This window comes from Hakea prostrata, chromosome 1, assembly GCF_041222555.1.
Source record: "Hakea prostrata isolate BN-2017 chromosome 1, UWA_Hpros_2, whole genome shotgun sequence".
Lineage (NCBI taxonomy): Eukaryota > Viridiplantae > Streptophyta > Magnoliopsida > Proteales > Proteaceae > Hakea > Hakea prostrata.
Genome location: NC_142600.1, coordinates 2,525,201 through 2,537,157, shown reverse-complemented (window position 1 = coordinate 2,537,157; position 11,957 = coordinate 2,525,201). Strand labels below are relative to the sequence as shown.

The 11,957-nt window shown below is 39.0% G+C and overlaps 1 protein-coding gene across 1 annotated transcript; it reads left to right on the top strand.

Moving 5' to 3' along the window:
• Positions 1 to 8,906: 8,906 nt before the first annotated feature.
• Positions 8,907 to 10,871, top strand: LOC149026624 (cytochrome P450 81Q32-like). The gene is made up of 2 exons (XM_089145413.1): positions 8,907 to 9,848; positions 10,251 to 10,871. Exons 1-2 carry the CDS (start codon positions 8,910 to 8,912, stop codon positions 10,869 to 10,871), a joined length of 1,560 nt encoding a protein of 519 aa, XP_089001539.1. The 5' UTR covers positions 8,907 to 8,909.
• The last annotated feature ends 1,086 nt before the right edge of the window (positions 10,872 to 11,957 follow it).

Below are 11,957 nucleotides of genomic sequence, written 5' to 3'. Positions count from 1 at the left end.
ATTAAAACCTGATTATTAGACTCTGATGACTTTCTCATGAACATCAACAAAAGCTTGGAGCAGTCCACTTCGAACCGCAATCGCCTCCTCTTGAAAAACAGTAGAGCAATGAATAAAATTTGAAAATGCTCCCAAAGTTTCAAGAGTGACTGCCCCTAACCACAAATGCAAACCAAATTTTAGAGGTATTTCGTGATTGTTGGAGTGATGCATCACAATTAAGAGTGACCCATCCTTCAAGAGGGGTAGTCCACTGCCGTTGTTCCTCTACTGAATAGTGCTATTGTTGAGGAATCCTTGCTGCAGATTAATTCACATGCCAAAACTATTAGGCATGATAAGGATGATTTTTCATCATTTCCCTAATTGTTTCTAATTTGAATTCTTTTCATATTATTTGCTCCTTTTATTTGAATTATTTTCATATTATTTCCTTCTCTCATTTTAATTATTTCCATTCATTATTCCTTCAATTCGAATTCTTTCCATACCATCTCATCCTTCCATTTCATCAGTATCCTAATTTGGCTTTGGCTTTATTGGTTTCTCTATTAAATCATTTCCATACATTGTATTTCCATACAAACATTTTCATGTATCATATTTTCATATAATCATTTCCATGTATTATATTTCCATACAACAAACATTTATTTGTATTGTATTTTCATGTTTTGTATTTTTCTTTTATTGTTCGTAGTTATCTAACAGCATAGGATGTATACTGTCTATATATTTGAGGTTCTCTCATATGAAATCATTCAACCATTATTTCTATTTAGGTTGTGTCTTAATCAACACTAGTGGTGGAGGTGGAGGTGAGTTGAATAAGACCATGGCGAGCTGATCGCAAACCACATAACATCATATATCCCATGCTATTAGGTAACTAAGAACAATAAAAGAAAGATACAAAACATGGAAATACAATACATAGAAATGTTTGCATGTAAATACAATGTATGGAAAATGATTTAATAGATAAACCAATCAAGCCAAAACCAAATTAGGATATGATGAAATGGTATGGAAAGAATTTGAATTGAAGGAATGATGAATGGAAAGAATTCAAATGAGAGGAATAAATAATATGGAAATAATTCACATGAGAAGAACAAATAATATGAAAATAATTCAAATTAGAGACAATTAGAGAAATGATGAAAAATCATCCTTATCACACCTAATAAAAACTCATGAAAAGTAGTCGAAGCCAACTGAATCACTGTCAAGGAGTTAAAAAAAATTTGAGCCAATATGGACTCATTCCTAGCTTTTCATAGGTTTCAAGATTTATAAGAACTTTGACTAAACACTTGTTATGGTTGTTTCAACATCACTCTCCGATCCAAAATAAGCCACAAGAACCAAATCTAGGGTCCAAGCTTGGACTAGGGTGGTTCAATGGGTGCTTCTCGGATAAGGAACTTCTCGAGGAGCCTTCCCTCAGAGAAGTTGTGTAATGAAGCCCATGCACGTGACACATTGCTGTTCTCATGCGACTTCTCGGTAAAGATGGCGAAAATGAGGATTTCAGCATAATCCCTAGCCAGCAGTCAATTCAGCATTTAATGCACTAAGAACCTTTGATATCCTGCTGCGGATACGTAAGCTTTCGATTCACTCTAGGTTCACCTCGAGCCCTATGCCGGTGTCTCTGTTGTCCCCCTAGCTATGGGCCACTGTCACGTCAGTCTCCATTTGACGTTGACCTTTGGTTCATCAACAAGATCTTCTGATGGTGGGATGATCACACGACGTGCCTTGTTGAACAATCCTCTTCAAGAAGCCATCTCCACCCTCCATTTCATGAGATAAGCATTTAAGACCTGTGATATGTCCACCATCTCTTTAGGTATGTATCAGCTATATAATCCTTCACTATGCCTGAACAACAATAAGACTTGAATTCTCTTGCCATTATTCTCTTGTATTTAAGTCTTGAGGAATATTCTCTTTTTCAACTCTTTGAATATTTATTCTTCAAGAGAAGTCTCTACTTTTTTTATTTGAATTGACTTAATCATTGGAGGTGGCTTCTCGTCCCCAGAGGTGGCCTACTCTCACTATTGTTTTGATCTCAGGAACTATATCTAGATCAGGAGAGAACTAGGGAGACTCCAATACATTTTTTACCTTGACAACACTTCTCTCTAAAACTTTCTTAATTATCATCATGCATCAAGTTCACCCCTCTTTGAATTCAATCAAACATAGACAATTATAGGTTATTAGAAAAACTATCCCTGAGAGTGGAAGCATGCCAAACAACTACTCTAAAGGGCCATCTTATAAAAGTATGCTCTTCAGATCTTCACACCTTGAATCAATTGAAATTTAATACCTTATGATTAATTTTATTCAATTGATTCAAATTATATATCTATATATTTTTTAAGTATGATATATAGGGATGGGGTATTATACTATTACATATGCTTTTACTAAAAAGTATAAATTTTATCACCTTACCAACTCTACATTCATAAAATTATATTTTTATTATACAACGTTAAATCAGTTACTAACACGTGGCATCTTTCCAGTTGCCACGCGGGGGAGATACCGTATCGCAATAAACAAAAATCCATGTTTAAGAGCAACGGACAGTTGTTAGGATCATGTTTGTCTAGCTCAGTTCATGGTTCAAATCAATTGTCCTTTTTCATAACGTCGGCCTTCAAATGTTTCTAGAAAACTCTAAACCCAGGACCACATGATAAAAACCAGCTAAGCCGGTTTATGTTAGTTTTGACACCACCATACAAAACCAATTAACTTATAATATAAAATCAGAGATGGCGCTGCCACCATTCTTAGAATCCTATTCAAAAACCCCAAAAAAAAGGGTGTGGATGAAGAACGGCTTCTAATATTCCGTGGATGAACAGCTTCTAAGTTCTAACTTCTAAGACTTTTTTTGAGACTTTGGGTGCATAACCCGAACCAGCCGACTTGCAGTGGGAATTTCCGTGTAGGCCACCCAAACAAAAGACCACGATCGCACGACGGTACCATTCAAATTTCAAACGATAAGACGAATGTAGATGTCCGCTGATGTGACAATCCTAGTCGGTATGCCAGCTCCTCTTTTTTTCTTTTTGGTAGCATAAGAGGAGTAATGGAGACCCTGCTAAGGGCTCCCGTCTAGGGAGCACAGACTATTGACTACAAATTATAGGAGAGTCCAAAGGATTTGGGAGATGATTTTTTTTATTTTTATTTTATTATTTCTTACCTATGGGCCTTGTGCTCCCCTAACGAGGAGATGATCCCCTGATGGAGAGCACAGAGTGCTTAGGAGTGTCAACGGGCCTGATTGGGTCAGCCGAGCATTGAACCCTAAACTTACCTTGAAGACTAAAATTAAAGTGTAAGCCTCACCCAACCATGTCAGGGTTTTAAAAAAGCCTGGGTTAGTTAGGGCCCTAACTTGATTAACCCTGAAAAGGTTGGATAGGGTTGGGTCGGCCCTATTTTAACTCTGACACTAACCATAATTTTTATTTTCAAATATCTCATTAGAAATTTTTACACTGAAAAGAGGCGTCAGTTATTACCAACTAAATAACCTTCAATGGTAATATATTCATATTTGATTTCAAATCCAATCATTTTCACAACTTTAAGTAGGTCGGGGTACCAATGGCTTATCTAAAGCCAATATGATTAAGGCATTTAAACTCTAAAATCCAAACCCTAAACAATCATACTAGAATGATGACCAACGCTTCTTCGCGAAGAGGTTATTAGTTCAAACATCCAAGATGGTATATTTAAATTATAGAAAAATTTTCAGCTCCACCCATTGAGTTATGCCCTTATATTAATACCAACTTATTGAGTCATTCATTTATGAGACACTTTCCTATTAATAACACTATTAGTCTCAGTTAATTTTTACTTTTTTATTTGCAACATTACCCATGCATCCTAAGTTTAAAAACATTATTCATCATGTGTATATTCTAAATTTTGTGAGAGTTTTTCATTCAAGGTTATTTTTGTCTTTTTAAAATATTCAACTCGCTTACATCAATAATTAACTGTGCTTTCTTAATATTAGGGAGCGTTTTTGATATATTTTTACTTCAATTGCATCATCAACAAGACACTTCAGATGTACCCTGCTGCTCCACTATTTGTACCCCATGAATCATCCGAAGAGGGCATTGTATGGGCTACACTGTACCTCACAAAGCTGTCAAGGAACGTTTGGGCAAAATACAAAATGACCCCAAGTTACGGGAAGAGCCAGCGGAATTCAGGCTAGAGAGGATGGAAGGTATCAATATTGGAGGAGGAAGAGATACTGGATTTTGTTTCATGCCTTTTGGGTCAGGAAGGAAGAGATGCCCTAGGGAGGGTTTGGGTATGCCTGTGGTTGTTTTAGCACTAGGGTCATTGATTTAGTGCTTTAATCGGGAGAGGATTGGAGAAGAGAAGGTGGACATGGAGGAAAGTTCCGGGCTCACCGTGCAAAAAGTCAAGCCACTAGAGGCTCGATGTAGGCCATGCTCTACCATGTTCAACCTTCTTTCACAACTATGATCGAGCAGTTGTTGCTCATTTTCGAGCATGGCTATAGATATTCAGGCACGGGGTTTGGGTTAAAAATTCTAGCCCCAAAGAGATAGATTAGAGCTGGGTCAGAGTGGCACTACTAGGGTTAGGGTGGGGTTGGTTGATTTAATTGGGTCGGCCTGTTTTGGCTTGGTTGAAGAACCCTATCACCTTATAAGCCATCTTTAGTAAAAGTAGGAAAACAATGTGGAATGGTCAATTCTTTGTATCAACAAAAATGTGGAATGGTCAAATGTCTAATCTAAGTCCAATCCCTATAGCATTAGGGATGGGGCGCGGGCTGAGATACTTGGGGCCAGGTAGAATTGTAAAGTAGAATTGTAAAGTGTCTAATCCAACTTGACCCAAAGGTACGCAATTTCACCGAAATCCGGTGAAATATCGCTGAATTTTCAGTGTTTCGGTGAGTGACGAAACGAAACAACGGGCAAAAACGAGATCTGCTCCAAGTTGCCGGAAAATCGCTGATTTTCGGCGCTTTTCTGGCGAATCAGTAAAATAATGGCGAAAAATCGCCTATATTTCACCAAACCTGAGGTTTGCCATTGAGAAATATTCTTCTTCTTCTTTCCTTTTTTCCTTCCCCCCTCCGCCCCCCCGCGAAGCCGCCCCGGGGGGGGGGGGGGGGGGGGGGGGGGGGGGGGGGGGGGGGGGGGGCGAGGGGGGAAGGAGAGGGAGAGAAGAAGCACTCCACTTTAAAAAAAAAAAAAAAAAAAAAAAACATAAACACACTTTGGGGTGTGGGGGTTTTTTGGTTATTTGGGGGTGGGGGGGGGGGGGGGGGGGGGGGGGGGGTGTGTGTGGTGGGGGGAGGGGGGGCGGCGCCGGGGCAATAAAAGGGGGTTTGGGGGCCGCCCTCATTGTTGTTTTTTGAAAATCCCCCGCCCTCATTGCTGGGGCCCGATTTTGAAAAAATTTTGTTTGAAATTTGCCATTTTAAGGGTTCAATAGAGGGCAAAGCGTTCCATACTTTGCACCTTGTAGACCTGTACAGTCCGATGTCTACATTGAAATACTTTGCCTTCATCTCTTCTATTTCCTCCATGGGAAGCTCCTACATCAGTTAAAAGAGGCGGATGCTGATAATTTATGACTTCCTGAAGGGGGCTAATCAATTCCACTTTCACCATTTTGAATAATTGCAAGTACCCCTTAATGTCAAAGCTTTTACCACTAAGGTTTGTTGTTCACATGACTCTAATGGGCTTCTAAGTGTAAAAATACCAAATTACCCTCAGACAAAATCAAGAAAGGGGAAACGAAATGACCCCATTAGAATTAATCGATCACGTAAAACCCAGATCCCACAATTCGTTTGGGTTTTTTAAACAATCAAAGTATAGAACCGAAATGGTTGCTCCTCATTTCTTTTTTAATTTTCGTTTTTTTGCATGATCTTTTTAAACTTTAGATGATTAGATCTTAGAATACCCTTGCTCTGAGAGACTGCAAATCTTGAAGCCGCTCGAGATTGGTCATTGCAAATGAAACCAAAATGAGAAACCCAAAGTCGATAAGCTTATAAGCCGTTCTTTCAAAATCTAAAGAAGAAATCAAACTGATTGACTGCAATTACAGATCCAACAAAAGCACTCGTCCCAGATAGAAGAGATTCAACCCCATGAAGAAACCCAAGAATGGACAAAGAAAAAAGAAAACTGTAGATATAGGAAGAAGATGGGATCTGAGATTATCTCCGGCAGGGGGAGGGGGCTGTGGTCACCGGCAGGAGAGGGGTCAGTGGCCACCGGCAGGAGAGGAGCGGTGGTGGGATTTCTGGCGAGATATAGGAAGATGGGTCACCCACCTAGGGAATAAAATGGGAGAAAAACTTATCCGAGAGTAATTTGGTTTTTTAACACTTAGAAGAGTATATGAGTCATTCGAACAACAAACTTCAACTGTCAAAGTTTTGACCATTGAGGGTGGGTAACTTCAATTATTTAAACTGGTGAAAGTGGAAGCCGTGCAATTTAAACCACTTAAGTGGGCGCACTGCAAAAAACTCTTTACTAAATAGTTTTACATATATGTAGTTATTCTTATTTACTCTCTATAATTCAGAGGTTTAGCTCAGTTGGTAAAAAATCAATATCTCTAAACATGATATTAGAGTTTGAAATCCTTTGGGGCCACCACCCCCTTGCCTATTATGTTATACCCTCATCCTTAATATAAGAAATATTTAAAAAACATCCCAATTCAAACCTGGAATTTTATCCAGTCCATTTTATTGTCAGAAATAGACCATCAATTTCCTTGTAGATGTACGACATGAGTCCCAACATCACGTCAAGTGATTGAAATCCATTTAAAAGTCGTATCATAAAATTGTGATTAAATTTAAAAAAAAATCATGTGATTTGTAAATGGATCTCAACCTTTTGATGTAATGGTGGGACACATATCACACATCCACAAGAAAATGATGATCCATTTCCTTGTCAAAAAATGGACAGGATATTAGTCCATTCAAACCCTACATAGATATGTTAACAGGTGAGATTGCATTGGCCTATCCAAAACCTTAACTTTTCTCTAGGGATATAAACTTAAACCCAAACCCTAGTAATAAGGCCTAAGAACCTTCAACTAAAACACTGCCTCAAACAAGATTTTTCCTTATCCAACTCAGCGTGGATTAGGTTGGACAGGATCAAGTTAACCTTAAAGAAAATGAGTCGCTCTAATGATGATTTTAAATGTCAATATCAGACTTATTTGAGAAATTAAATTTTCATTATATTAAATTTGTTGTAGGCTTGGAAAAATGTTTACATTTTTGACTGTCTAGACTTTAAGAATTTGAATTTTCATTATTAACGGGGCTATCAAAGGGACCATCCTGGTTTTAAAACTATCTCTTAAACCAAATGTATCTCATATTGGCCCTCTTGTGAATGGAACTGGTAAGGAACGATTGCAATTGCCAAGAAGGCAAGAACCCTTTTCCTTTTACTATCTTAACAAGTGTATTCGTATGATGAGAATTCCTTGGAATACAAACAAAAACTTCTTTTTACAATAAACGGTGCAAGAACCTACAAGCTAGCTTACTCTTAATTTCCTATTATTTTTTCCAGAAAAACTTAGTGAAAACGAAATGTTTCCCAGTAACGTTCTCTTTCCGTTGTTGTTTTAGTGAAACTTATATTGAGACGAATGCATGTAGATAACTTCTCCTGCTGGTGTATTTTTTCTTAAATAAGAATTGCAACACAAGCAAACCCTTCCATTGGTAAAATTCCAGCTTATATTCGAATTATATATATAGGCCTCTTTCTGTAATAGTTTTAATTTTTCTTTTTATGAAATGAAATTCCTTTTAAGTATCTCAGGAGGAATGTACAGTCGCATGTAGTATATTTTTTCACTTATTTGTCTTAATAAAATCTGAAGAAAATGTCATAGCTTACGGGTTTTCTTTGACGAATCTCACTTATTTGTCTTAATAGAGTTTAAAGGGAAATGTCAAATTGACAAGTTTTCTTTAATGAAACTTGTTGCCAATTGTATGCGTAGAAATAGGGTAAATTTGGTAATGACTAAGACAACCTAGTCCAGATCTTTGAGTTTGCTTCAGTTCTATGGCCGTTGGGTGATTGCCATGTGTACTCTTCTACTTATTTGTCTTAATAAAATCTGGAGAAAATGTCAAAGCTTACGGTTTTCTTTGACCAATCTTACTTATTAATCTTAATAGAACCTAACGGGAAATGTCTAACTAATGAGTTTTCTTTAATAAAACTTGTTGCCAAATGTATGTGTAGAAAAAAAGGTAAATCTAGTAAGTGATTAAAGACAATCTAGTTTAAATATTTGATTTTGCTTCAGCCCTATGGCCATTGGAAATTGTTACGTGGTCGGGTTTTAAATCTTGACCATTCATTGCTTTAAACCACTTGAGTGCAGAAGTGATGCAACAAGTAGTCGGGATTTAAACCCCACCATGTGGCAACCATCCAATGGCCGTAGGACCATTTGAAACAAGATCCCTAGATCTCCCCAATGCTTTGTAATCAAGTAGTCTGAATCCCTAATTTTAATTTCCAAAATAATTGAAGTGTAAACATAAAATTTCAACATGAGTAAGTCTCTGAGCTATGGTAAATAAGAAGAACACGAATCTGACCAAGAATGGACTGAGTCAAAAATAAGGCTGATTACCTAATCCAACATCATTATTAAATGAAATTAATCAAACGTGATCTCTTGGGAATCCTATTTAAGGCCTTGTAAGTTCGTGAATATTCAGTGAGCAAGCACAATTAATTAAGCTGCATGCAATAGCTAGTTTCAGTGCCAGCTCCTTCGTCCATTAATCAATGGAGTTCATGTCGACCGAGTTGTTCTCGTCTGATCTGCTATATGTTCTACCCCTCCTAGCTTTGGTTTTCATGTCAACACAGTATCTCTTCCTGAAAGGAAAGAAGGACAAAAGCATTGGAAACTCAGGACCTCTCTCCTTACCCATAATCGGCCACCTCTACCTGATGCTCCAGAAGCCAATGCACCGCACCTTGGCCAAAATCTCCGCCCGTTATGGTCCAATCTTGCTCCTGAACTTCGGTCCTCGCCGTGTTCTTCTTGTCTCGTCACCGTCCCTGGCGGAAGAATGCCTTACCACCAATAACATCATCTTTGCCAACCGCCCTCGTTTCCTTCCAGGGAAACACTTGGGTTACAATGCCACCATGCTTGCATGGGCACCTTACGAAGCCTACTGGCGTAATATCAGGCGAATCGCCACCATCGAAATCGTTTGTTCTATTCGTATCCAGCAATACTCCAATTATCGGGTTGAAGAAGTAAGGTCTCTGCTACTACGGCGGTTATTCAGAAACGGAACAGAATTTAAGATGGTAAACATGAAATCCATGTTATATCAGCTCATGTTCAACCTCATGACCAGGTTGGTTGCCGGAAAACGGTATTATGGTGATGAAGTTGGGGATTGTGAGAAAGCAAGACGGTTCAGAGAGATTGCCGACGAAACGCTTAAAGTGTCTGGTAAGTCGAACGTTGGGGATTTCCTGCCGATGTTCAGATGGGTTGGTGCTATTTCGGGATGGGAGAAGAAGTTGTTGAATTTGCATGAGAGGAGGATGGGTTTTCTGTTGGAACTCATCGAAGATCAACGGAAACTCGGAACTTATAAACTAAAATCAGACGAAAAAACAAGCACGGTGATTGATGCTCTACTCTTACTGCAGGAAACCCAACCAGACTACTACACCGACCAAATTATCGCAGGCATTATAATGGTAACTATGACATCTCTCTCGCTCCCTATATCAATATGTTTGGAATAACTTTATTTTTTTTGGTCAAACAAAATTTATTCATTTGAGAGAAATGGATCCAAGGAATCCCCATTACGTATAGAATAACTTTTAGGGTTTTATTGTAATGTTTATTTTCTTAAAAAGGTGGAGGGCCATTCTTATCTTTTTAACGTCAAAACATAACTTCTTATTTTTTAAATCCTAAAACTTGATTCTTTTGAGTTTCATTTGTTTTTCTTGATAACATGCAACATCTATAAATAATGAGAAACAACTTTCATATCTAAAATTAGGAAACGGACGAGAAACATGGCCATACAAGTATACAACCCCTTCCTTTAACTTTCAAAATTGTGATAACATGGTCATCGGTTGGTGCAGAATTTAGTGGGAGCTGGGAGTGAAAATCCGGCTGCGACAATGGAAATGACACTCTCACAATTGTTGAACAATCCAAGAGTCCTCAAGAAGGCCCAAGCTGAGATTGATGCTGTTGTCGGACATGATCGGCTGCTTGAAGAATCCGACCTTGCTAATCTACCATACCTCCATTGTATCATGAATGAGATATTTCGGATGTACCCAGGTGGTCCACTTCTAGCACCACGAGAAGCATCAGAAGAGTGCACGGTAGGAGGCTACACCATACCAGGTGGCACAATGCTGCTGGTGAATATGTGGGCCATCCATCATGACCCTAGTATATGGGAAGATCCCCATACGTTTAAGCCCGAGAGGATGGAAGGAGTGGGAAGGGGCAGAGATGGATTCAAGTTGATGCCATTTGGGTCTGGAAGGAGGGCTTGCCCTGCAGAGCCCTTGGCCATACGTATGATTGGCTTGACGTTGGGCTCATTGATTCAATCCTTTGAATGGGAGAGGCTTGGAGAAGAGCTGGTGGACATGGCTGAAGGCGGAGGGCTCACCATGCAGAAGTCTAACCCATTGGAGGCTAGATGCAGGCCGCGCTCAACCATGTTGGCCCTTCTATCGCAACTGTGACTAGGAGTCCTTTGGATCACCTCCCTGTCAGTGCTTAAAGGTGGGTCGCACCCTTATTGTTTGAAGCTCTAGAAGAAGCGTGAGGGAATCACTCACCACACATAACTCTATTGGTGGAGGATCCAGACTCCTGTGACTAATTAGGACTATGTTATTAATTAATAGTTAGTAATTCAATAATCTAGCCAAGCCATTAGATTGAATGTTTGACCACTCCATGGTACTGGCTGCTGCAACGACTCTTCGTAATCCATCTCTTTGAGTAAGTGGGACTTCAGCTGTCCACTTCTTGGTTGTTGGATGTGTGTAAGGCTTTGCTTTACTTGTGCGGTTGAATGAATCTTTCATTACGAAAATAAATAAAAGGAAGAATAAGTATGGCTTTTGTCTTTTCTAAGCTGTAAGGTTGCATTGACTCCATACTGGATGGAATGACTGATATGTAAACGGCTGGCTCAGAGGACGTGGTCCTGAAAATCAATACGACAAATTAAGGTAGTGGCCAACCCATAAATACTAGAAACTTTTATAAACTGATGAAGGAATCAATCCAGCCCCATTTGTTAAATCTAACGTGAGGTCAACGGAATTAACACAATTTTGTTAGATCTAAATCTAATGAGAAGTCCTCTACAAAAGCCATTGTCAAATCCGACATGAGGCATTGAAACTCTTATTTAAGTGCTCAGATCAATTGCTCAAAGGTCTGAGAGTTGTAATTAGCTAGCTGTTGTTGTATTAGTCTGATCGAGGGCTAGCTCCCCTCCATCCAACATTTCAATCCATGGAGCTAGAGATGGTGCAGATGTTGGAGACGCTTTTCTCTTCTCACTGCTCGCTCTACTTCCTTTCCAGCTTGCTAGCTTTGCTTTTCATCTCGACTCAAAGGTCAATTTGCATGCTTTACAAAGAGTTCTTGCAGCCATTGTGGACTCTCTGTAATACACAACAAGGCTGCAGACTCATTTAAAGAGACAAATCAGAGAGAAATCTTTCCTCTATTATGGACTTCACAAGGAAAGTAGTAGTAGTACCAGACAGCGAGCTATAGGCTTATTTAATAAGTAGGCTCTAATAAGGATTCAT

Excerpts from the sequence above, each read along its gene's own strand:
- LOC149026624 (XM_089145413.1), top strand. The coding sequence starts at position 8,910 with ATGGAGTTCATGTCGACCGAGTTGTTCTCGTCTGATCTGCTATATGTT. Across the intron at positions 9,849-10,250 it reads TTATCGCAGGCATTATAATG|AATTTAGTGGGAGCTGGGAG; the intron begins GTAACTATGACA and ends CGGTTGGTGCAG.